The sequence below is a fragment of the Perca flavescens genome, chromosome 3, assembly GCF_004354835.1.
Source record: "Perca flavescens isolate YP-PL-M2 chromosome 3, PFLA_1.0, whole genome shotgun sequence".
In the NCBI taxonomy this organism is placed as follows: domain Eukaryota; kingdom Metazoa; phylum Chordata; class Actinopteri; order Perciformes; family Percidae; genus Perca; species Perca flavescens.
The window spans coordinates 38420276-38447118 of record NC_041333.1 but is presented as its reverse complement, the minus strand read 5'-3'; the positions used below and the strand labels follow the sequence as shown (position 1 = coordinate 38447118).

The window sequence follows — 26843 nt, the reverse complement described above, 5'->3', positions numbered from 1 at the left end:
AAACTGTTGCTTTTTAAGACATACAAACAGCTTTACATGTAAATATTGTCTAAAATCATTGTTCTTCAACGCAGAGAGAAATTCTACAGAATATTTCAAATACATATTTTGAATCAGCCAATCAGCATAAAGAAACCTTTCTACTTTCCAGTTAAACAGCGACATAGCACAATGTGATCAAAGTGATCCTGATTATCAGCTCTGATCAACTTGGCCGTGATACATTTGATCAATAACAACAGAATAACAACAACTCACTGTCAAAGTACAACTGGGTTTAGCCCAGTTGTACTTTGACAGTGAGTTGTTGGTACTTTTATTGCAGTACAGAATGATCTTATGGTAATTCTAAATGCAGTAAAAGTCCAAACAACTCACTGTCAAAGTACAACTTGTTGTGGATCAGATGTACCACGGCCAAGTTGATCAAAGCTGTCTGACCAGTTTGGACCCTCCCTGTTTTTCACTGATGTGAACTCAGAGAACATTCTGCTGTTGTTTAGACCTGAGAACTACCAACAGTAATACATGCTAATCATTCTCAAACCATCTCCTTTAACTCAGATGGACACTCATTAGAATCATAGTCTATCTCTAAAAATCTGAAGAACAACCCAGAAAGAACCATTTCTTCTGTCCAGTCAAACAGATTGAATCAAAGTGATTCTGTTCATCAACCATTTCCAGATTCCTCTGGTCAGATTCTCACCTGCTGAAGTCTCTTCAGGTCACTTTCCAGACACTTTCCTCCTTCATGTGTCGAGGAAACTCTGGGAGAGAAGAAGCTGCTCATTGGCCCTCGTCAGTCCTGGTGTCGATGTGCATTTGATCTGAAGGCGCCGTCACAGTTCATAACTTCAGAGTCAGAGAGACATCAGAACCAGTCCAACCTGTCCACACACCCAGTCAGTGTGAGAGAAGTCCCCCATCAGATGATGGAGTTCTACTATCTGTCCACTAGATGGAGCTAACTGACCATCTAATGAGATAAAGATCAGCAACTGGTACAGCAGCAGATATCTCTCCAAGTGGCCTCCGTTTCACATATTACTTTGATACTTTAAGTACATTTACCTGTTAATATTTACTACCTTAATACTTTTATTTACACTGCTTGTTTTTGTCCAACATTTACCTTTACATGTAGCGCTCCCTCACTCTTGGCTGAGAAGAAAATCTCCAAATTAAAACAATAAAAGCATCTTTCTCCTGACTGCAGCTCGCAAATCAACACAGCAAAAGCAACGGCGTTAAAAATAAATTTAAATATCTTCTCACATTTGTTGACGGGTCTCTAGAGCACAGGCGGCGCCCAACCTGTGTGACCTCATGTTGCAGTGGATTGTGGGATACGCTTCATGCTGGAAGCTGCACTTTATATTCTAGCTGGAAGGAAATAAAAGGGGGGGGTGTGGGATTGCCCCCTTTCTGGTCTACATGTCCCTGCCACTGCTGAATTATTTTTATGTCCGGTGGTGACAAAATGTACCCCCCCCCCTCCCCCAAAGTGATTAATGATGCTTCACCAATAGACCATATATAATATACCTAAAATAGAAATATTTGTACTCTACTGGAGGCTACATTGCACGCGTAACATAAGCAGAGCTGATGTTCCAACACTATGCTTCCACCATAACCATCAGACTGGAGACAGCAGGCAGAGAGCAGCGTAGTGGTGCATATGCTCCACACAGATCCAATCTACAAGGTAGAAACAGGACAGGCTTCTATTTAGAGTTTTACCAGAGGTGTGTGTGGCCCTTTCACACAGAAATGGATCATAAAGTGTCTATATTTCTTTTAAATGAAACTACCGATATACAGGAAATGACTTAATGACTGTCAGTGAGCGTGTTGGCAGTTTGGTTTGGAGAGTTTGTGTTTTTATTTCTTGTTTCCCTCCCCTGCGTCCTCTGACAACAGCTGACAGTAGATGAACGTTTTCACAGCTCTGTGCCGGCTCCAATAAAAACTGAAGAAACAACAACAATCCCAAAGCAAAAGCTCTCCGTCTGGCCTGTGACTCCCACAATCCTCCGCCGTGTGGCGCTGCAGGTGGAGCCGGTTAAAAGATACATTCCACGGCACATACGCTCCGCTAACAGTCTGCATACGTTACGCCTTCACTGTAGCCAAAGCGTGAGTAAAGCTCTGTAACGTCAACAGTCTTTAGTGGGGGGGGAGAGAAACTGGGAGCTGCTACAGAGATCTGTTGGATCAGCGGCAGTTTGAAGATGTGTTTAGAGGCCAAGAGGGGACTGGGAGCTCCATATCCATGGGACTGAAAGGGGGGTCATTATGGCACGTTTTCTTTTGTTGTGCATGATTTAAAAAAAATGCAATGTGACAGCATTTTGGAGCATTATTATGACCATATCTGTATCTAAAACAGTTAGTTGTGATGTTCAGATTGATTTTACATTCACTTGTCTTCAGTACTGTCCAAAATTGCTGGAGTCTGTGATGAAGACTGAAGCTAAAAGTTCAGATATAATATTCACAAAGTCAACATGAATTAAAGTGGTTGGACTCCCAGTGTGTGTGTTGGTTGGCTGTCCCAGCTGATTTCTGCTGATTGGAAACATCTCCAACTTTCCATCCGACAACTGAAGAAGGAAAGTGAACCGACAGCAGCACCTGCGAATGCAAATGCAATTGCTTGTGATTTGTGCGACGAGTTTGTTCACATAAAATGTGCAAACATAGATCGTAAAACATACACCTTGGCTGTAAAAGCTCAGGCAAACATTCAGCTGGTGTGTAATGCCTGTTGCGTTATGGAAATGTGCTCCCCCGATATCCTGGATTATAAACGAGAGGATATATCGTTTGGGGAGAAAGATAGTGTGATCACAGAAGAAACGTCCCTGGACTTTTTAAACCAAAGAGGATTACATTTTATTCATCTGAACGCAAGGAGCTTACTTCCCAAAATGGATGAAATAAGGCAGTTCACTGCAAGGACAAAAGCTGCAGTGATTGCCGTGACAGAGACATGGTTGGATAGCTCCATTGAGGATAAGGAAGTTGAATTGCCAGGCTTCTACTGTTACCGGCGAGACCGCAATAGAAACGGAGGAGGGGTATGTCTGTTTATCAGGACTGATTTATCTTTTATCCCATGCCCGGAAATACAGATAGAGACACTGGAAGCTGCCTGGGTTGAAATTTGACTGCCTAAAACAAAGCCTATTGTTGTAGGCGTGTGTTACAGACCCCCCAAACAAAATGATTTTCATGAATTATTAGAATCAATATGTATTGACAGTAATGTGTTGATGGAGAGAGAATGTATTGTTTCAGGTGATTTTAATACGAATTTGCTTATGTCCACAAAAAATGGGCTGTTGGAAAAGTTTTTACATTACTGTAAAGTGCTTGGTCTGGAGCAACTCATAATGGAGCCAACCAGAGTAGATGGGTATTCTAAATCTATTCTGGATCTGGTGTTGGTTACTGATAGAAACAATATCAGCTGCTCTGGGGTTTTGGATATTGGAATCAGTGATCATAAAGTTATTTTCTGTACTCGCAAAATTTCAAAAATTAAAATAGGATCAGGGTTTCATCGTTCCTTAAAAATAAGATGTACAAGACAATATTCTAACGAGATATTGGAGGGTAAACTGGCTGAACAGGATTGGAGTACAGTTATTAACAGTAATGATGCCGATTGGGCATGGGAATTGTTTAAGGAGAAGTTCTTAATAGTATTGGATATGGTTGCACCAATGAGATAAATTAGAGTGAAACAGAAGAGGGCCAAATGGATGACTACTGAAATTATTGTTTTAATTAGACAGAAAGACCACTATTTCAGGAAGTATAAGAAGTTAAATATGCAACCTGATTTTGATAAATATGTAACCAAAACCAAGCAAGATATCATATACAGAAGGCTAAATCTGACTACTATGCTGAAGCAGTGACAGAGAATATTCACCAACCAAAGACATTATGGAAAATTCTTAAAGAGTTAGGTGCAGGGAAAATAATTAGTAACAGCTGTAACACTGGGATTGACATTGATAATGCTATTTGCTTTGATAAAAAGGTGATATCAAATAATTTCAATATGTTTTTTACTACTGTTGCTGCCAACTTGGCTTCACATTTACCAACAGGAGCTGGAAAGTATGGGGTATCCTCCCTGAACTCCCTTTATCAAGATGTGTCATCAGATACATTCAATCTGAGTCTAGTACCTAAGGAGAGGATTATAGAAATGTTAGCTTCTTTATCTACTAATAAAGCTACTGGCATGGATCATATTCCAGCCAGATTCTTAAAGGATAGTGCTAATGCTATTGGTGAGGTTATTGCACATATCATAAATTTGTCCATACAACTAGGTAAGGTTCCAATTGAGATGAAAATGGCCAGGGTACTCCCCTTGTTTAAGAAGAACAGTAGGACAGATAAGAAAAACTATAGACCAGTGTCAATATTACCAAGTGAATACAAAATATTGGAGAGAGTGGTTTTTGATCAAGTGGAGAGGCATTTGATCAAGAATAATCTGTTATATGACCACCAATCTGGATTTAGATCTGCTTACTCCACTGACACATGCCTCACTTATCTTTGTGATTACATCAGACAAGAAAGTGAAAAAGGTAACTATACTGGCATGGTGTTACTGAATTTACAAAAAGCATTTGACACAGTGGATCACTCTATTCTTTTATCTAAATTACAATGCATGGGTTTTGGGAAGGCTTCTTTAAAATGGTTTAAATCATATTTATCAGAAAGAAATCAAACTTGTGATTTTGATGGAGTCCTGTCTGAACCCATGAACATAACTTGTGGTGTACCCCAAGGCTCGATATTAGGCCCTTTGTTATTCCTAATATGTGTAAATGACATGCCAGCTGCAGTCAAATGTCAGTTATTTTTGTATGCCAATGATTCCTCACTACTAGTGTCTGGAAAAGATATCTCCCAAATTGAAGACACTCTTAGTGGTGAGCTGCAAAATTTAAGAGAGTGGCTGATCGACAACAGACTGTCATTGCACTTAGGGAAATCTGAGTGCATCCTATTTGGCACTAAACGTAAGTTACAATGGATGTTGTAATGGCAAAATTACATTTAAGCACAATTCCTTATATTTTTATGTTTTATTTCTACTTTACTGCTCTCACAAATGCTGAAAGAGTTTATCTCATTTTCCACATGTAGATTTTCATTCTAACTTTGTGAGACATGCAGTCTGGAACATTATGTTAGCCTGAACCGATAAAAGTACAAGGTCACCCTAAAACTATCTCTAGTTTTCCCATGCCAGTTAAGATGTAACTGGGGGGTGAAAGTCGTACAGGGAGGAGGAGGTGAGATGGCTCCAAGATGTCTCTTGTATTCATCTGATTGTCTTCATTTGTATCAGATTGCCTGTCAAAATTGTAGCGTCATAATAATCCAAGTGCGTGTGTGTTGTCACTCTGAAGATGCATATAAGCCTAGTGTTCTTGTCCACTCATTTGAGAAACTGACTCCACACTGGGCTGCGGCCTTTTGTGAAATCATGTTGATCCTATTTGCAAATATATATGTTTTTTAATAAAATACAAAAACCCAACTTGGTTTTAGTCTCAGTCTGTCTTATGTGTTTCAATTTACTAAACTCTCAAACTCTTTCCCCTGCTGCAAAGGAAAATTCCATAACAAACATGGCGACGAGGATGGAAATCATGTGCGGGAGTCAGATAAAAGAGACTCCGTGGTTTACTGAGGACTCGCGATCCGAGATCCAACGATCTTCGCCTCTACCTCGCCCAAAAAGCATTCAGAGAGAGAGGATCAGAAACCACGGAGGCCTCTACTGACCCAATACTGATCTATTAAGACGGAAGCAATTCCACGCAGCAGGGTAAGATCAAACTCTAATTTAAATTGAATTAAGAGTAATTTGAATTGGCTGAAGTAAAACTTCCAGAAACAAATAGGCTACTGACTTTGGATACTGAGATAGGATAAACATTTGGGTTGTTTGTATAGGTATAGAGTGTGTTTTTGGTGGTATTTTAACGGGTTGGGAAAAATACCTAATTGTGAGAACTCCAGTGGTATTTTTACACCATAAAACTGATCTACGCACGGGTGTGACTTGCTTTATAGATTTTCGGGGGACAAATCTAATTAAGTTTTGAAGTAAATCTAATAAACAAGTTTTTCAGAAACTGTTAGGTTTTTTCGTGTTTGGTTTTTCCGAGATAAAATAGAAACCGGGCCTTACAGTGACGATTGTAAGTAGGAATAGAAGTACTTCTTCCCAGTAGAATGGGTAACGGGTCGGGAAGATCCGGGTCACACGTCCCTACGGGAACCGTGGTGGATGCCATGGTGCAAAAATACGGCTCAAAAAGCCTGGAGTGTCTGCCGTATTGGTCCAAAACTTACGGGTTTCCTGAAAATGGGTCTTTTAGCACGTACAAACTCAAAGTGTTAAAACAAGAATTAGAGGAACAAGAAAAAAAACTGAGAAAGAAAAACAAAATTAAGACGAGTGATTTAGAACAAGTGGAGAAAAATAAGGAGTGTTTTAACTTATGGATAAAAAAATCTAAAGGTATGATTCAGGGAAAGATTGCAAAAACACATACACCAATAACCTCCTCATCAGTTTTCTGAAGCTTTCTCTAAAAATCAGGAAGACAAGTTGGAAAAATGGAGGGACGAAGAGGACACAGACTCAACTATCGGACAGGACCGACAACATCAGTCACACCTGCATCCGGTGGAAAGACCAACGAGTACGTGAGAAAACCATGTTTGAAGCGTTTGTCTGTATGTTACAACAGGCTGGTGGGCAACATATGGAGCGCGGACCGAAAAAGGCGCTCCCCGAAAGGACGTGGTCGAGCCAGAAGGTGCCAAAGCGGGTACCGTGTGCAAAATAATGAGCCCTACAACCGAGACCAGTGTTTGTACTGCAAGGACTTTGGACATTGGGTATGTAATTGCCCGAAGAAAAAGCAAAAAACACCTCAGACAGAGAACAACATTTGTCCCTCTGTTTGACTGAGTCCAAAAGCTGATAAGGAAGGTAGTGCTAAAAAACACACACACACTTGCTTCATGCAATGAAGAAATGCTTGGCACTGATACACTGTTTTTTTTTTGTTTTTGCTATTAGGGACAATTGATAGGTTAGAAAGTTCTGAAAAAGAATCTAATCAGTTAAACAATTATAGTATGTTACCTTCTGAAACCTAGAAGAAGATGCCTACTACTGAGGGTAAAGTTAAAAGGGTTCCACTCACATAACTTGATTATTAGAGCTAAAGATTTGACACTGAAGTGCAGTGGTCATTCTATTTGGTCAATTGGGAATACAGGTTAAACAGTAAAAGAACAATTTTCTGTTCCTTTCTCATATACATGGGAAACTTTTTTTTGGTGTCTGATTTATGTCCACTTCTTTTGCTCAGGTAGTGATTTAATGTGCACTTTTAACATTGGCTTAACCTCAACACCTGATGGATTGAGAATTTCTCGTAATGATGCATCTAACAAAACCACATTTGTTAATCACAGTGTGGCTAAAATGAGCTCACTGAGGCGGCGTCTGTAATCAGCCCTGCCTCTGACTGCATGAAACCTGACAACCTGCACTACACAGCTCATGTTACTACAGGGCCTGATGAAGAATGTCTTTAGAGATATAATGACAGTTTGACAACCTCACATCTGATTTGGACTGATACTGACTGTGTTGTAGCTTGACTGACAACCAATATAGTTTTTAAAGAGCCCAGCTTGTGTTTTTTCTACATCTCTCAAGGCTGCATCTGCTTTTTCCTTCCTCGAGAGAGTTTTTTGGTACAGTGCTGTTTTCATGTAAAATGAACAGAATAGCAGCTTTTTCAGTTTAGTGTTAATGATTAGGATTTTTTACTTGAGCCTGTCACGTAAAAATGTCTGTACACCTTCCTGAGGTCACTGTAAGACTTTTTGCTGCCGAAGCTAATGAAGCGTTTGTGAATATGAAGCTTCCCCGACGCTGGGACTGCCAGATCCCTAAAAACAGTTTATGCAGACCGTTGATAAGAGCTGCGTGGCTCTGTGTTGCTGCAACACCACGGCGACAAAACTCCGTCCGGTTGCAAATTTCTCTGCTAAACTTGATTCTGCCACTCGAAGTATTAAATACGCCCTGTTCCACATTCTGTGTCACACATTTTGTGGGAACAGAATAAAACTCTCTGTGGCCAGGTACCTTAGATATTACTACTCTGTTAGATTGCAAAATGTCACTCTAACAGATGCACTGTTCTTAACCCTGATTTTCTTCTCCACACACCAGTTGACAGAGAGAAACAATGGTGTTGCAGAGCTAAAGGTGGTCTGAATACCATGACCTGACCTCTCTGACACCTCTCACTAACCCCGATTTCATTTTTTTAAGGTTAACAGTTCTTCTTCCAGAGACTCTAACTGTGTGGGCATCTCTGTTGTAGGTGTTTCTGAGGCTATCCGATTTGGACCTCTGCCATCTCATCTCTCAGTACAAGCAGTAGAGCTCATTCTTCCTAACAGAAAGCTATCCAGCTTTTTCTTTCCTAAATTTTGCAAAGTTGACACATGGGTTAAAACCAGGTGTAAAAAGTATGATTAGCATGACGGAAATACAATTGAGGGAAAAACAGTTATTTCACAATGGTGAAGCAACATTGGTTCACAAATGATTTCTTTTTGGATCAAGAATAATGTCAGCTAGTGTAGGAGCCAAAGCCCTACTTACTGAAATAATTCCAAAATGGAGAATTCCTACCAAAATCTCAAGTATAGTGGTTTGCATTCAAAATGCAAAATGTTTACATTTGACAAAAGCTCTGCTTATTGTACTGAGGTATAGAATGTGCACGCGCAAGCGACTTGACCTGTCACCCTTTTGAGATTTTGTTTACAGCACCTCCACACATTGGACTTGGGTAAAGAGGACACCCACCAGACACACCACTGTGTGAGGACCAACTGGTAACGGATTATGTCTCAGTGCAAAAGGCACAAATTCCTGATGACATGCTAACAACCACAATGAGAGCAGCAGAGCCACTCAGTGAGGTGATTGGTTAACCCTCACTGTAGACTAAGCTTACAGAGCAGCAAGGCCATAGCAACACACACACTCAGAGATAAGAGAAAAACAGGAGTTGTGCATGTACAGTAAATGGTTCAGCAATGATTTTTGATATAGTTTTTGTCATAAATTATAGAATGTGATATGTTTCCCATATCAGCTAACAAATTGGATGAAATAGAGGTCAATTGGAAGTACTTAGGTTTGTTCTATAGGCCTAAACATTTTAATTCATAATGATTTTTAGAACTACCAGACAACGGTTAGTATAACTTTGGGTTGCAAACTAAAGATAAAAAGAAAATAAACAACATATTTTTGTTTAATTCGTCTTAGTTTATTGGTTATATTGAAACCAATACAGGTTGATATGAGATTTCAGCCTAAAAACAGTTAATTTAATATTGTACTCTAGTGAGTTGTTTTTTTTTTTTCAGTAAAACTGCACTAAAGACTTTGTTTGTATTTTGATTTGCTATATCACAAATACGTTAAAACTAAATTAATTGATGACGTTGAAAACACTTTGGTGAATGGTTTTCTTTTAAAAGAAATGATTTATTGAATTTTGTGTTGCTTTTATTCAGGTTTTGCTGTGTAACACAGGACAGTGTTAATGGCTAAACCACTGAACAGATTTATATGTGCTGCGTTGTTTTGAGTCATGAGCTTGTCATGCCTCAAATAGAAGGGATATAGTAGCAATTATAAATTGGGTGTTTAATGAATGGGGTGTTCACATAATTTTTTTAAATTTAAAAACTATTCTAAAGAAAATTTAGTTTTGTTTTGATTAACTTTCACTATTTACTGAAACAACCCTTAAAGTAATCTAAAAGAGAACAATTACAAAAGCAGTGTTTCCTTTTTAGCACAATTTGTATGGATTTTATAGAGTTAAACCAGCATGAGGGAAAGAAATGCGGTTTTATAATTATTGATATTCATTAAAATAAGTAGACTCTTTTCCAAGTGATAATATTGATAAAAGAACAAATAATGCTTTTTGGAGTTCTGTTTTGTGCCACACGGCGCCTCATTTGTGTCAGTCGCGTCCATCTCACTCCCCCTCCAGCTGCAGGACCAGTGAAAACTGTCTGGAGGTTCGGACCAGCAGACGGACTGAGAGAGGGGGGGGGGAGCACCGTTCTGCTCTGACACATCTGACTCATTGTGAAGTTAAGTAGCACACAGACTCACATTCTGAAAATACAAGCATTATCAGGAGGAGATAATTAGAAGTACTTATTTTTACTTTTAAGATAAGTATTCAGTTGATGTGTCAGGAAATGTTTAAAGTACGTTTCATTGTTCAAATCTGAATTGGATTGATGAAAATTTGATAGAAATAACTTTGGCTTTAGGTAAAGTCTGACATAAAACATCTGTAAACTATTTTTGTGTAAATGCTGAGATGGGGTTTGAAACCATGATGATTAAATGTATCAACAACTTGGAGATATGATTAAGACTAAATATCTAAATGAAAATGTTTAATGTTGATGTCACTGCTTAATGATGTACATTATGAGTAATGTACTGAGACAATGGTATACACATATTCATTTAATATTTACTCTCATATTTATATGTTTACACGAAAAGTAAAATATAATATAAGTTAAAGATAACTCTTATAAACAGTAAAAGATAATACTTTTATACCATAAAGATAATAATATATAATATACTAGTATACTTTATAAATAGAAGGGATAACAATTCAGTCAGGAAAAGCTTAGAGGAAACAAGAGCTTTAGAGAGAAGTGCACTGGATGACTGGCTCAGGTTACAGCAGGCGTGTCCAGCGAGGAGGAGTCTGACACAAGGCCTTGTGTCTCGGAGCTTTCAGCACACCAACATAAAAACTTGAATTGACTCAAATGCCTAAAAGTTTAGAAAAAACAAGAAGTTGCCTTTCAGGCCAGTTCCTGCTGGTACCAGAGAGCTAAAAGTACTTTTGAATTAGGATAATAGGTTTCCTATTGATGGATTGTATAGGAGTTCAAATTAACAGTTACTTTCAATCGGAAGTCAATTATATTTGACCTACTTCTTGCTTCCATCTGAGGGAATTTAGCCCACACTGGGGAAATTCATATAGGTGATAAACAAACAGTTGGTTTTTGATTTCAAAGACAAATTATGTCATTTTTAGGAATAACTAATTTGGATTTCAAAGACAAAAAAGTTAGTATCAGAATTTTGTCAAATGCTTACAGATGCTATTTCTAATCTGACATATTTGGGTTAAAAAGAATTAGGATTTTTGTACACAAACATATGTGTATGAAATATGTTTTATTGTCATCAAACTGCCCGACCAATATATAGGCCTACAAGTCCAACTGAAATGATTAGTTGCTAAATCAATTAATTGATTGACAGAAAAACTGCTTTGATCGTTTCCAGTTTCAAAAAATGTGAGGACTTTTCGATATTGCTGTTTTTTTGTACCTTAAGTACATATTTTTAATGGAATATTGGTGGTAACAGAAAATGTTTACTATAACTATCTGTATGAACCTTGTTTAATTGACTAACCCCATTTAAGCAATATTTTTGAATCAATGATGACATAGATCAAACTTTGAAAAGCAGTGTGTTTAAATGCTCCTTCTTACAGAGGCTCAAAAAACAGGGGGCCACACACACACACACACACACACACACACACACACACACACACACACACACACACACACACACACACACACACACACACACACACACACACACACACACACACACACACACACACACACACGAAACAATGGTAAAGATTGTTTCCAACGATTTGTCAAGTGCTAGCAACCTCTGACAATAGAAGACATGGACGACGCTATCTGCAACAAATATATGTAATCATTAAAGTAATTTGTGTATTGTGATTAGGTTGTAATCAAAAGGGTAGAATGTAATGGCAAAATTACATTTAAGCACAATTCCTTATATTTTTATGTTTTATTTCTACTTTACTGCTCTCACAAATGCTGAAAGAGTTTATCTCATTTTCCACATGTAGATTTTCATTCTAACTTTGTCAGACATGCAGTCTGGAACATTATGTTAGCCTGAACCGATAAAAGTACAAGGTCACCCTAAAACTATCTCTAGTTTTCCCATGCCAGTTAAGATGTAACTGGGGGGTGAAAGTCATACAGGGAGGAGGAGGTGAGATGGCTCCAAGATGTCTCTTGTATTCATCTGATTGTCTTCATGTGTATCAGATTGTCTGTCAAAATTGTAGCGTCATAATAATCCAAGTGCGTGTGTGCTGTCACTCTGAAGATGCATATAAGCCTAGTGTTCTTGTCCACTCATTTGAGAAACTGACTCCACACTGGGCTGCGGCCTTTTGTGAAATCATGTTGATCCTATTTGCAAATATATATGTTTTTTAATAAAATACAAAAACCCAACTTGGTTTTAGTCTCAGTCTGTCTTATGTGTTTCAATTTACTAAACTCTCAAACTCTTTCCCCTGCTGCAAAGGAAAATTCCATAACAATGTATAAAAAAGAAATCTGGATTCAGCGTTCAAGGCGGAGCCCCGTTCATTCGCTTGCATGTAACCTGTTGCATGCATATAGCCAAAAAAAAAGAACTGCCTAATATAAAATTGGCACAATGATTGGCGCTTCTTCCACACTATGGGGCCCATGGCCCATATATGAATGTATAATAAAACCTCCCAATGTACAAAAGTGAAGCCAACATATTCTGGATACAGGCACTGTCATCTTTTTGGAGCCAGAGTCTGCGCAGTAGTGATTGGGCATTGGAGCCGCAACAGCTAAACACCCGCTCAACCATTGCTAGTCAATCACAGCTGTCAATCAAGATGTTTCACCCTGTTTTTATAGCATCAAATAGCTAATCCAAACCAAACTGATAAGAAACAAATATCAGTGTGATAAGAAATACCTAAAATAAGAGTAAGTACAATCTTTGGGAAAAAAAGTATTTGACATGTGTGATTTTTTTAGTTTGACTCATGTCCCACCTGCTAACATAGCGTTTGAGGGATTGAGGACATATACATTTATATCTGATGGTATGTGTTTGTCAAGGGGCGGAAGTCTATGTTTATTTGTGCATGCTTTTATTGGATTTGCTGTGTTTTTATATTTTATAGCGCATGCTTTTATTGTGAAATGTGTGGTGTTTTTAATGTTTACATCCACCAGTGAACATTTTAGCAGGCCTAATTAGGCTAATGACTTTCACCTGGGACTGAGAGGGGGCTGATTGGCCCTTGTATAAAAAGGGCAGAACCTTAGAGGAGCCAGGAGAGAGGCCTGGATGAACACCAGTGAAGATGCTGAGATACGACAGAGCATTCGAAACAGGCGGCGAAGCAGACAGGAGATCAGACGAAGACACACAGAAAAACAACCTTAGATTTAAGATTTATTTTATAAGTAATTTTTAGTTTTTTATCCTTTTGTTAAAATAAATGTTACTCCTTTTTGGTTTTTACTCCTTGTTTTGAATACACCGTTTTTACTGCTCTCGCCGGTAAAAAAGAACCTGTTTTAATCTTTGACTTTTAATTGGAATTGTTGTAGTTTTAAGAGGTCCTAGGCCTCAGTATCAAAACCTAGGTGGCGTTGTTGGCCTTTTTTTTTTTTTTTTTTTTTTTTAAATGTGCAATTTTACTTTAACGCGCCTACCCCCTCTCCCTTTATGACATGTGGTTTATAGTGTGTACTGGGCTCCCCTGCAGAGAGCTGGATGAGAGAGCAAGTACTCAAGACCTGTGGGCATGGTTCTTTGTTTCAGAAGTTATGATTAATAAAAGTAAATTCATAACATTTGGTGTGACCATTTTTATATTCAATCAGTTTTTGTTCCATTAAACTCTTCCTCTAACTTAAAGGCAAATTATTTAATATAGAGTCTCATTCGGCTGACTGTGTAAAGCCTCCACCTGCTTTGTCTCATCTCGGTTTGAATGCACTACCAGGATCTGCATGCATTACATGGAATACAATAGATTTCCCCAAGAGTAAATCCCAAATTCTGATATAATTACTCTATCTTTCGGTATCTGAAGTGAGTGATCTGACAAATATGGATTCAGTGCTATGGGTATATTGCTACAGTGTTCCCCTTATGTTCATTTAAGTCTATTTAAATTTACTTTTACATATTTCTTCCACAGTGCATAATATTAAAATGCTCTTTTCTCAACTGGCAGAATCTGAGAAGTCAGCAAGCAAGACACCTGTGGTGAAGATGTTAAAGCATTAGACATCCTGCAAAGAAACATTTTAAATATATACTTAAAGCACCCATATTATGCTCATTTTCAGGTTCATAATTGTATTTTAAGGTTGTACCAGAATAGGTTTACATGGTTTATTTTCAAAAAACACGTATTTTCGTTGTACTGCACAGCTCTCTCTCACTGCTGCAGATCCTCTTTTCACCTGGTCTCTGTTTTAGCTACAGAGTGAGACCTCTTTTCTTCTGTACTATCTTTGATTGCACTTGCACATGCGCAGTGGCTCAGATGTAGATCATGTCAGCTAGCTATCTCCATAGACAGTAAAGAGGTTGTTTCTCCAACCTCGGTCAGTTACAAGGCAGAATTAGCTGGGAGACTTCTTCTAAACGAGGGCGCACATGGAAGTAGTTCTTTGGTAGATTATGGTGAACTTGTGTGTGTTGTAACAGTGCTTTGCTATTGAGAATGAGGTAGCATGCTAGCATGCTAACTGTTGCGGTTAGCCAGCTTGATTTGGCTTGTGACATAGAAAGCCGTGCAGATTTTGAACAGCTCACCCGTAGACTGAAGGAAGGACATTCAGAAACCGTATCTCACTCAAAACCGCATGGATGGACTTTTTTCAAAGTTTGTATGCGTGTGGAAGCACAAGAGACACAAAATAACACCCCAAATCCCAGATAAAGTGATTTTTTTCATAATATGGGCACTTTAAAGGAACACGCCGACTTATTGGGAATTTAGCTTATTCACCGTAACCCCCAGAGTAAGACAAGTCGATACATACCCTTCTCATCTCCGTTCGTGCTGTAATGCTGTCTGACGGCTCCAGCGGCATCAGGCCAGCACAGAACATGCAGGTGAATGGTTCCAGTAATCCTACTGCTCCGAATAAGTGACAAAATAACGCCAACATGTTCCTATTTACATGTTGTGATTTATAAGTCTGGCGTGTACAAAAACAACGTAACATGAGACACAGCCGTCTTCTAACTGTAAACAAACCGGGAACTATATTCTCAGGCGGAAGAATATAGTACTTGGGCGGAGTGATATGCTCGCAGCAAGCCTGTCTGAGAATATAGTTCCCAGTTTGTTTACTGTTAGAAGATGGCTGTGTGTCATGTTACGTTGTTTTTTGTACACGCTGTGACTCTACAAATCACAACATGTAAATAGGAACATGTTGGCGTTATTTTGTCACTTTTGTCACAATTGGGAGCAGTAGGCTAGTTGGAACCAGTTACCTGCAGGATCTGTGCTAAGCTAAGCTAATGCTGGAGCCGTCAGACAGCATTACAGCACGCACGGAGATGAGAAGGGTATGTATTGACTTGTCTTACTCTGGGGGTTACAGTGAATAAGCTAAATTCCCAATAAGTCGGCGTGTTCCTTTTAAATAAATGATGACGCATATAACAAATAACCTGAATATACTGTATGTGTGTTGTCTCTTGTAATGAAGGCATTTGGTGTTTTATGATGCTAAAACAGTCTCATATGTATTTACAACTTGTAAAACACAATTCACAAATGAATACAGAGTGATTTGTATTTGTAAATCTGTGTTGTATCTGTGCCTCTAATTTGTATAATAGGCATGCAAGAAAAACACATTTCTCATCAAGAATTCAAAGTAACATGTTGAGTAATGGATATACATTTTACGGTGAAGTATTCATTTAAGATTATCATTCATGTTTTGTTTTCATCTTTTAATAGTTACAGATTGCAAAGGCAAGCACCAGACTGCATGTTTTTGACATATTCCAAGATCAGCTAGTTTAAATACTTCTTGCATTGTGCCTCTGCTAATATCAATAATTTTTATATATTCAGGAAGTGTTTTATACAACTAATATAAATGATCAACTTTTCACTTTATGTTGTATTTTTGGTTTTCACATGTTTTATGGACAATCTCAACAATTAATGTATATATAATTCTATATGCTTTAAATATCAAAATTAAAGGATTTATTAAATAACACAAAATTAACGTGTCTTTTATTCCTCTTTTATAAGTCTGATAGACTTACATCAGAAGAATAAATACACACACAATTTTTGTGAAAAAAATATTTGAGATAAATATTTGAATATATAAATCAGTGATGTTGAGGAGGTATACATTATGTCTGCACGTGAAAAGATGAAAGCAAGCAAAAAATAAATGACTGATGCATACTATCCTAAGGATTACAAAGTTGTAATGCTTTCTGTATTGTTTCTTGTGTTTGGCCCTGCAAAGCACTTTCATGATTGTGTAAAGTGCTTTATGAATATTTTAATTACTTAAACACATGACATTTTTATTATACATTTCTACTGTTTACAGTGTATGATTTTTACTTCTTCCACACCTTAATCCACGTTTAATCATTTATGTATGCCTCAAGCCCATGTTATGGAAATATTTTGAAGTTAACCTGCGCAAAAAATATATTGGACTTCCTTCTCTGTATTAAAAAAGTTCAAGGTGTTTAATACCAGAGCCCCTAACACACAACATACACATAGTGCTTTTTATCCAATGAATTGGAAAAATACATGAAAATGTTCATAAGATCAAATGGATTTACAATAAATAAACATGACATTTTGTCATTCAGTTATACCACATTAATTTCCCTGATTCAAGGTACAACTGTCTTTTCATTGTAGTGTGCAAGTAATTTGATACTTAAGCCAAATGGACATCTCCACTATTCATATTTCTGGGAATTAAAGCCATCAGTGTGATAATGAAAATATTGTTTGGAGATTATACAGTGAAATATTTCTTAATGTTGCCTAGTAGAGGGTTGTTTTTGACAATGATGATGAAGATATGTAAAAGGGGACTGAGCCTAAAATCTGAACCTCTGTTTAATCAAAAAAAACTTTCTTGCACCTTCAATTCAACTCAATTTTATTGATAGTATCAAATCATAACAAGAGTTATCTCGAGACACTTTACAGATAGATTAGGTCTAGACCACAATCTATAATTTACTAAGCCCCAACAATTCTAAAAATTCTCCCAAGAGCAAGCAGTGGCGAGGAAAAACTCCCTATTAGGAAGAAACCTCAGACAGACACAGGCTCTTGGTAGGCGGTGTCTGACGGTGCCGGTTGGGGATGTGATGAACATCGGCAATAATAGTCACATTAAAGATAAGATAACAGTGACTTCAAATGGTAGTCGTAGTAGTTCATGTCATATCAGGGCGCTGCAGGGCGTTACAGGATGTAGTGTGGCACAGCAGAGTGTGGATGAACCTTAAGTGCAATCTAGATACTTCTTATGATTTGGGGAAATTGATGTGTTGTGCTCCAACTGTCGACAAATAAAATGGTTGAGGCGACTTTATAGATCCGCAAGCAGCTTCTATGGAGCAACTGTAACCCTTTGAATCTTTGTCACGGTGACCGTGTAGGCTGTTGCATTCAGAAGCTGTTCTCTGAAAAACTTAATGGAGAAAAAACAGAATAAACATCAGAAGATCCACCTCATTCACTTCATCCCACAATGTATCTTGTGTACATGCATTATTGTTGATATGTCATGGATGTTAGTTGAAGAGCCTTCACAAAAATGGTTATTTTACAGAACTGATTAACATACCTGTTTCACACCTTCAATGATGGTTTCATTGCTGACCACTCCAATGGAAGTTATCTTCATCTGTAGATGTACCAGTGATTCCAAGCCTGTAGGGATAAAAAACAAACATTACATCTGTAAATTGATTTAAAAAAAAACTTTGTGTATGTCAATGTAAAGTAATTCTGTGTTCGTGAGTTGTTGGGGCAGTTGTGTCCTTAAACATACCATTGTTGCATGGATATTCATATATTTAACCAAGCTATAAAATGCATTTCAACTGCCTAATGATTTGGCTCTTAATCCATTTAAATGTTGAACTCACTTGTCGAGTAAATTGACAATAATTATAGTTTCAATTTGTGACCCATCAAACTGGAACACGTATTTGGTAAAAAATATCTATGTCAGGATGACCTTAACCCTTCATTTATTGCTTTGAGCCATACATATTTTGTGAAAATCCTGTTTTACACCACAGAGAGTGAATGAAAAAGGAAAATTAAAATGGGTTATGAATAATATACCGTGGGCCGCAGTTGTTGTTAAAGCAGCTGTGGTTGTCGTTGCTGCAGCTGTGGTTGTTGTTGTTGCAACTGTGGTTGTTGTTGCTGCAGCTGTGGTTGTTGTTGGAACAGCTGTGGTTGTCGTTGCTGCTTCGGTGGTTGTTGTTGGGGCAGCTGTGGTTGTCGTTGGTGCAGCTGTGGTTGTCGTTGGTGCTTCTGTGGTTGTCGTTGGGGCAGCTGTGGTTGTCGTTGCTGCAGCTGTGGTTGTTGTTGCTGCTTGTGTGGTTGTTGGGGCAGCTGTGGTTGTTGTTGGAACAGCTGTGGTTGTCGTTGCTGCTTCGGTGGTTGTTGTTGGGGCAGCTGTGGTTGTCGTTGGTGCAGCTGTGGTTGTCGTTGGTGCTTCTGTGGTTGTCGTTGCTGCAGCTGTGGTTGTTGTTGCTGCTTGTGTGGTTGTTGGGGCAGCTGTGGTTGTTGTTGGTGCAGCTGTGGTTGTCGTTGCTTCTGTGGTTGTCGTTGGGGCAGCTGTAGTTGTCGTTGCTGCTTCGGTGGTTGTTGTTGGAACAGCTATGGTTGTCGGTGAAGCAGCTATGGTTGTCGTTGCGGCTTCTGTGGTTGTCGTTGGGACAGCTGTGGTTGTCGTTGCTTCTGTGATTGTCGTTGGGGCAGCTGTGGTTGTCGTTGCTGCTTCGGTGGTTGTTGTTGGAACAGCTGTGGTTGTTGTTTCTTCTGTGGTTGTCGGTGAAGCAGCTATGGTTGTCGTTGCTGCTTCTGTGGTTGTCGTTGGGGCAGCTGTGGTTGTCGTTGCTGCTTCGGTGGTTGTTGTTGGGGCAGCTGTGGTTGTCATTGCTGCAGCTGTGGTTGTTGTTGCTGCTTGTGTGGTTGTTGGGGCAGCTGTGGTTGTTGTTGCTGCAGCTGTGGTTGTCGTTCCTGCTTCTGTGGTTGTCATTGGGGCAGCTGTGGTTGTTGTTGGAACAGCTGTGGTTGTCGTTGCTGCTTCGGTGGTTGTTGTTGGGGCAGCTGTGGTTGTCGTTGGTGCAGCTGTGGTTGTCGTTGCTGCAGCTGTGGTTGTTGTTGCGGCTTCTGTGGTTGTCGTTGGGGCAGCTGTGGTTGTCGTTGCTTCTGTGGTTGTCGTTGGGGCAGCTGTGGTTGTCGTTGCTGCTTCGGTGGTTGTTGTTGGAACAGCTGTGGTTGTCGTTGGTGCAGCTGTGGTTGTCGTTGGTGCTTCTGTGGTTGTCGTTGCTGCAGCTGTGGTTGTTGTTGCTGCTTGTGTGGTTGTTGGGGCAGCTGTGGTTGTTGTTGGAACAGCTGTGGTTGTCGTTGCTGCTTCTGTGGTTGTCGTTGGGGCAGCTGTGGTTGTCGTTGCTTCTGTGGTTGTCGTTGGGGCAGCTGTGGTTGTCGTTGGTGCAGCTGTGGTTGTCGTTGGGGCAGCTGTGGTTGTCGTTGCTTCTGTGGTTGTCGTTGGGGCAGCTGTGGTTGTCGTTGCTGCTTCGGTGTTTGTTGTTGGAACAGCTGTGGTTGTCGGTGAAGCAGCTATGGTTGACGTTGCGGCTTCTGTGGTTGTCGTTGGGGCAGCTGTGGTTGTCGTTGCTTCTGTGGTTGTCGTTGGGGCAGCTGTGGTTGTCGTTGCTGCTTCGGTGGTTGTTGTTGGAACAGCTGTGGTTGTCGTTGGTGCAGCTGTGGTTGTCGTTGGTGCTTCTGTGGTTGTCGTTGGGGCAGCTGTGGTTGTTGTTGCTGCTTGTGTGGTTGTTGGGGCAGCTGTGGTTGTTGTTGGAACAGCTGTGGTTGTCGTTGCTGCTTCGGTGGTTGTTGTTGGGGCAGCTGTGGTTGTCGTTGCTGCAGCTGTGGTTGTCGTTGCTGCAGCTGTGGTTGTTGTTGCGGCTTCTGTGGTTGTCGTTGGGGCAGCTGTGGTTGTCGTTGCTGCTTCGGTGGTTGTTGTTGGAACAGCTGTGGTTGTCGTTGGTGCAGCTGTGGTTGTCGGTGCTTCTGTGGTTGTCGTTGGGGCAGCTGTGGTTGTTGTTGCTGCTTGTGTGGTTGTTGGGGCAGCTGTGGTTGTTGTTGGAACAGCTGTGGTTGTCGTTGCTGCTTCGGTGGTTGTTGTTGGGTCAACTGTGGTTGTCGTTGGTGCAGCTGTGGTTGTCATTGCTGCAGTCATTGCTGCAGCTGTGGTTGTCGTTGGGGCAGCTGTGGTTGTCGTTGGGGCAGCTGTGGTTGTCGTTGGGGCAGCTGTGGTTGTCTGTTGTGGGGTTGTTGGAACAGCTGTGGTTGTCGTTGCAGCTGTGGTTGTTGTTGGGGCAGCTGTGGTTGTTGTTGCTGCTTGTGTGGTTGTTGGGGCAGCTGTGGTTGGTTGCTGTGGTTGGAACAGGTTGTTGTTGGGTCAACTGTTGTTTCGTTGCTGCAGCTGTGGTTGTTGTTGGGCAGCTGTGGTTGTCGTTGGGGCAGCTGTGGTTGTCGTTTGCTGCTGTGGTTGTGTTGGTTGTTGGGGCAGCTGTGGTTGTCGTTGGTGCAGCTGTGGTTGTTGTTGCTGCAGCTGCTTGTGTGGTTGTTGTTGCTGCTTGTGTGGTTGTTGTTGCAGCTGTGGTTGTGCTGTTGTGTGGTTGTCGTTGGGCAGCAGCTGTGGTTGTCGTTGCTGCAGCAGCTGTGGTTGTTGTTGGAACAGCTGTGGTTGTCGTTGGGGCAGCTGTGGTTGGTTGTCGCTTCTGTGGTTGTCGTTGGGGCAGCTGTGGTTGTCGTTGTGCAGCTGTGGTTGTTGCTTGTTGTTTGCTGTGGTTGTTGTTGGAACAGCTGTGGTTGTCGTTGGTGCTTGTGGTTGTCGTTGGGGCAGCTGTGGTTGTCGTTGCTGCAGCTGTGGTTGTTGTTGCTGCTGTGGTTGTCGTTGCTGTGGTTGTTGTTGCAGCTGTGTGTTGTTGGGGCAGCTGTGGTTGTTTGCTGCAGCTGTGGTTGTTGTTGGTGTGTGGTTGTCGTTGGGGCAGCTGTGGTTGTCGTTGCTGCTGTGGGTGGTTGTTGTTGGGGCAGCTGTGGTTGTGTCGTTGTTGCAGCTGTGGTTGTCGTTGCTGCAGCTGTGGTTGTCGTTGGGGCAGCTGTGGTTGTCGTGTGGTTGTTGGGCAGCTGTTGGTTGTGGTTGTTGTTGGGGCAGCTGTTGGTTGTTGTTGCTGCTTTGTGGTTGTTGTTGGGGCAGCTGTGGTTGTCGTTGGTGCAGCTGGTTGGTGCTTCTGTGGTTGTGGGGCAGCAGCTGTGGTTGTTGTTGTTGCAGCTGTGGTTTGTGTGGTTGCAGCTGTGGTTGTTGGCTGCAGCTGTGGTTGTTGGTGTGGTTTGTTGGGGCAGCTGTGGTTGTGGTGCAGCTGTGGTTGTCGCTGCAGCTGTGGTTGTCGTTGCTGCTTCGGCAGCTGTGGTTGTCGTTGGGGCAGCTGTTGGTTGTTGTTGGTGCAGCTGTGGTTGTCGTTGGTGCAGCTGTGGTTGTCGTTGTGGTTGCAGCTGTGGTTGTTGTTGCTGCTTGTGTGGTTGTTGGGGCAGCTGTGGTTGTCGTTGCAGCTGTGGTTGTCGTTGTGGTGGTTGTTGTTTCAACTGTGGTTGGCAGCTGTGGTTTGTTGCTGCAGCTGTGGTGGTTGTCATTGCTGCTTCTGTGGTTGTCGTTGGGGCAGCTGTGGTTGTCGTTTGTGGTTGTCAGCTGTGGTTGTCGTTGCTGCGGGTGGTTGTTGTTGGAACAGCTGGTTGGTGCAGCTGTGGTTGTCTGTTGGCAGCTGTGGTTGTTGTTGTGTGGGTTGTTGGGCAGCTGTGGTTGTCGTTGGGGCAGCTGTGGTTGTGGTTGTCGCTGGTTGTCGTTTACAGCTGTGGTTGTCATTGGGGCAGCTGTGGTTGTCGTTGCTGCTTCGGTGGTTGTTGTTGGAACAGCTGTGGTTGTCGTTGGTGCAACTGTGGTTGTCGTTGGTGCTTCTGTGGTTGTCGTTTCTGCAGCTGTGGTTGTTGGGGCAGCTGTGGTTGTTGTTGGAACAGCTGTGGTTGTCGTTGCTGCTTCGGTGGTTGTTGTTGGGGCAGCTGTGGTTGTCGTTGGTGCAGCTGTGGTTGTCGTTGCTGCAGCTGTGGTTGTTGTTGCTGGTTGTTGGGGCAGCTGTGGTTGTTGTTGCTGCTTGTGTGGTTGTTGGGGCAGCTGTAGTTGTCGTTGTTGCTTCGGTGGTTGTTGTTGGGGCAGCTGTGGTTGTCGTTGGTGCAGCTGTGGTTGTCGTTGGTGCTTCTGTGGTTGTCGTTGGGGCAGCTGTGGTTGTCATTGGGGCAGCTGTGGTTGTTGTTGCTGCTTGTGTGGTTGTTGGGGCAGCTGTGGTTGTTGTTGGAACAGCTGTGGTTGTCGTTGCTGCTTCGGTGGTTGTTGTTGGGGCAGCTGTGGTTGTCGTTGGTGCAGCTGTGGTTGTCGTTGGTGCTTCTGTGGTTGTCGTTGCTGCAGCTGTGGTTGTTGTTGTTGCTTGTGTGGTTGTTGGGGCAGCTGTGGTTGTTGTTGCTGCAGCTGTGGTTGTCGTTGTTGCTGCTGTGGTTGTGGGGCAGGGGCAGCTGTAGTTGTAGTTGCTGCTTCGGTGGTTGTTGTTGGAACAGCTGTGGTTGTCGGTGAAGCAGCTATGGTTGTCGTTGCGGCTTCTGTGGTTGTCGTTGGGGCAGCTGTGGTTGTCGTTGCTTCTGTGGTTGTCGTTGGGGCAGCTGTGGTTGGTTGTCGTTGCTGCTGCAGCTGTGGGTTGCAGCTGTGGTTGTTGTTGGAACAGCTGTGGTTGTCGTTGGGGCTGTGGTTGTGGTTTCTGTGGTTGTTGTTGTTGCTGCTGTGGTTGGTTGTCGGTGAAGCAGCTATGGTTGTCGTTGCTGCTTCTGTGGTTGTCGTTGGGGCAGCTGTGGTTGTCGTTGCTGCTTCGGTGGTTGTTGTTGGAACAGCTGTGGTTGTCGTTGCTTCTGTGGTTGTCGGTGAAGCAGCTATGGTTGTCGTTGCTGCTTCTGTGGTTGTCGTTGGGACAGCTGTGGTTGTCGTTGCTTCTGTGGTTGTCGTTAGGGCAGCTGTGGTTGTCGTTGCTGCTTCGGTGGTTGTTGTTGGAACAGCTGTGGTTGTCGTTTCTTCTGTGGTTGTCGGTGAAGCAGCTATGGTTGTCGTTGCTGCTTCTGTGGTTGTCGTTGGGGCAGCTGTGGTTGTCGTTGCTGCAGCTGTGGTTGTTGATGCTGCTTGTGTGGTTGTTGGGGCAGCTGTGGTTGTTGTTGCTGCAGCTGTGGTTGTCGTTCCTGCTTCTGTGGTTGTCATTGGGGCAGCTGTGGTTGTTGTTGGAACAGCTGTGGTTGTCGTTGCTGCTTCTGTGGTTGTCGTTGGGACAGCTGTGGTTGTCGTTGCTTCTGTGGTTGTCGTTGGGGCAGCTGTGGTTGTCGTTGCTGCTTCGGTGGTTGTTGTTGGAACAGCTGTGGTTGTCGTTGTTTCTTCTGTGGTTGTCGGTGAAGCAGCTATGGTTGTCGTTGCTGCTTCTGTGGTTGTCGTTGGGGCAGCTGTGGTTGTCGTTGCTGCTTCGGTGGTTGTTGTTGGGGCAGCTGTGGTTGTCGTTGCTGCAGCTGTGGTTGTCGTTGCTGCTTCTGTGGTTGTTGTTGCTGCTTCTGTGGTTGTTGTTGGGGCAGCTGTGGTTGTCGTTGCTGCAGCTGTGGTTGTTGTTGCTGCTTGTGTGGTTGTTGGGGCAGCTGTGGTTGTTGCTGCAGCTGTGGTTGTCGTTGCTTCTGTGGTTGTCGTTGGGGCAGCTGGGGTTGTCGTTGCTGCTTCGGTGGTTGTTGTTGGAACAGCTGTGGTTGTTGGTGAAGCAGCTATGGTTGTCGTTGCTGCTTCTGTGGTTGTCGTTGGGGCAGCTGTGGTTGTCGTTGCTTCTGTGGTAGTCGTTGGGGCAGCTGTGGTTGTCGTTGCTGCAGTTGCTTCTGTGGTTGTTGTTGCTGCTTGTGTGGTTGTTGGGGCAGCTGTGGTTGTTGTTGCTGCAGCTGTGGTTGTCGTTCCTGCTTCTGTGGTTGTCATTGGGGCAGCTGTGGTTGTTGTTAGAACAGCTGTGGTTGTCGTTGCTGCTTCGGTGGTTGTTGTTGGGGCAGCTGTGGATGTCGTTGCTGCAGCTGTGGTTGTTGGGGCAGCTGTGGTTGTTGTTGCTGCTTCTGTGGTTGTTGGGGCAGCTGTGGTTGTCGGTGAAGCAGCTATGGTTGTCGTTGCTGCTTCTGTGGTTGTCGTTGGGGCAGCTGTGGTTGTTGTTGCTTCTGTGGTTGACGTTGGGGCAGCTATGGTTGTCGTTGCTGCTTCTGTGGTTGTCATTGGGGCAGCTGTGGTTGTCGTTGCTGCAGCTGTGGTTGTTGTTGCTGCTTCTGTGGTTGCTGTTGGGGCACGTGTGGTTGTCGTTGCTGCTTCTGTGGTTGTTGGGGCAGCTGTGGTTGTTGTTGCTGCAGCTGTGGTTATTGTTGCTGCTTCTTCTGTGGTTGTTGTTGCTGCAGCTGTGGTTATTGTTGCTGCTTCTTCTGTGGTTGTTGTTGGGGCAGCTGTGGTTGTTGTTGCTGCTTCGGTTGTTGTTGTTGGGGCAGCTGTCGTTAGAGCAGCTGTGGTTGTCGTTGGTGCTTCTGTGGTTGTCATTGGGGCAGCTGTGGTTGTTGTTGCTGCTTCTGTGGTTGTCGTTGCTGCCTCGGTGGTTGTCGTTGGGGCAGCTGTGGTTGTCGTTTCTGCTTCTGTCGTTGTCGTTGGGGCAGCTATAGTTGTCGTTGCTGTAGCTGCTTCTGTGGTTGTCGTTGGGGCAGCTGTGGTTGTCGTTGCTGCTTCGGTGGTTGTTGTTGGGGCAGCTGTGGTTGTCGTTGCTGCAGCTGTGGTTGTCGTTGGAGCAGTTGTTGGTGCTGCAGTTGTTGGGGCAGCAGTTGTTGGATCTGCAGTTGGTAGGGTCGTAGTAACGTTAGCTTCTTAGTTAGCAGTTGATAGTAATAGAATATAGTGGCAATTTCTACAGTAAAAAAAAATCGCAAATATAGGCTTTTAAACCAAATAATACTAACAGAAAATGTTTCAGGCAACTCAAAAGTAATGCAAAAGTAGTGTAAAGCATTACAATTCAGAGACAGTAATATTGTAATGTAACTAAATACTCTCAAATGACAGTAACTAATAATCCATAATGTATTACATTTTGGAAGTAACTAGCCCAACTCTGGTGGACATGTAGGCTACTACTTGCATGTGCATGTGTGTGTGGGTATACGTATTCTTATTTTGTGCCCAGGGCCTGTGGTCATGATAATCCATCCCTGAAAAGAATATTTAAATGTCTATGTCTATTTGTAACTAAGACTGCTACAAAGCACAAATCATTTTAAACATCTTATTTTTATATTTTTTTTAAAAGCCAGACAGTGGCACCTGATGCTGTCTGCCAGCCAGGATTTCTGTTATACTCATTTATTGTCCTACAACATCCTTGACAGAGGACCATTCAGGCAGTAAATGCCACATTGGAAATTAGTCAAAGCAATGAACCAATATTTGTTCTTTATTTACACTGTTGGAATTATGTTTACCTTGTTTTCAACCAACTACAAATAATATTTTTTTAAAGGAGAGATGAAGTGTAGGCAGTATCAGCTTTGAATATAAAAACAGACTGAATCCTAAAAGATCTTCTGAACACTTCTAATGTCTCCAGTCTACTGTGATACAATATTGTACCAAATAGCAATATTAGAATGTAAAATACAAACAATCAAAGACATAAAAATAGCACTTGAATAGTTACTTTGTCCAGAGGATGCATGTAAATATCCAAACAAAAATATCCAACAAAGGATTTTTCTTTCCATGACGACTGGTGTTACTTCTCACCACTCCAGGTACAAAGGGAAGTGTTTTATCAGTGATTGTAATTTCTGCATATTTTGTAAATTACTCCTCCTTCTGGAGGGAGTGACAGCGCCTTGGCAACAGAGGCTTCTTTCTTATAACCTGAAAAACCAGAAAACAGACACATACAAAAGAAATACCGAAATACATCTGCAGTAACTTTACCCCATGCAGCATTGGGTTGATAATCCAGTTTAATTGCTGTGTGAGTCAGCTTCTAGTAAGTCATGCTTTGGAAGGTTGTAGTCTTTGTATGAACGTTTTACATCAGTGAAATTATTCTTTTCTCAAAGAATTACATTTCACATTTTAAGTTATAGCCAAGATGGGAAATGCTTATTTACAGTAGGTGTAGTTTAGTCTTTTGGGTAGAATGTGTTTGATTACAATACAGATAAAGGATTTCTTACACAGAATTTGCTACTAATACCACAGGGAACACTTTTGCTCAGCCATAGATTTAATACACAGGCATTTGTTTCGCCATGGGAATGATTAAGTAATGCAGGACAAATAAGTAGGTAATTATTCATAGTTTAATTGTAGTACTCCACTGAGGATCACCTTGGTTTTAG

General features: G+C 41.9%; 3 protein-coding genes and 1 long non-coding RNA gene across 4 annotated transcripts in view; 2 read left to right on the top strand and 2 right to left on the bottom strand.

The window, feature by feature from the left end:
- Positions 1–26843, top strand: part of LOC114552945 (heterochromatin protein 1-like) — a 600023-nt gene that overhangs the window by 376133 nt on the left and 197047 nt on the right. The window lies entirely within an intron of this gene.
- LOC114553107 (NACHT, LRR and PYD domains-containing protein 3-like) overlaps positions 1–26843 on the top strand; it is a 582600-nt gene that overhangs the window by 361814 nt on the left and 193943 nt on the right. The gene's annotated exons all lie outside the window — the stretch shown is intronic.
- LOC114553127 (chromobox protein homolog 1) overlaps positions 840–26843 on the bottom strand; it is a 55282-nt gene continuing 29278 nt past the window's right edge. Inside the window, exon 4 of the mRNA XM_028574299.1 lies at positions 840–890. Coding sequence (XP_028430100.1) covers positions 864–890 — 27 coding nt within the window. The 3' untranslated portion in view covers positions 840–863. The remainder of the gene's footprint in view (positions 891–26843) is intronic.
- On the bottom strand, positions 17744–18526 carry LOC114553149 (uncharacterized). Its single transcript, XR_003692258.1, has 3 exons — positions 18435–18526; positions 17929–18014; positions 17744–17772 (listed from the first exon to the last, which is right to left on the bottom strand). It is a non-coding gene; the product is annotated as an uncharacterized LOC114553149 (long non-coding RNA).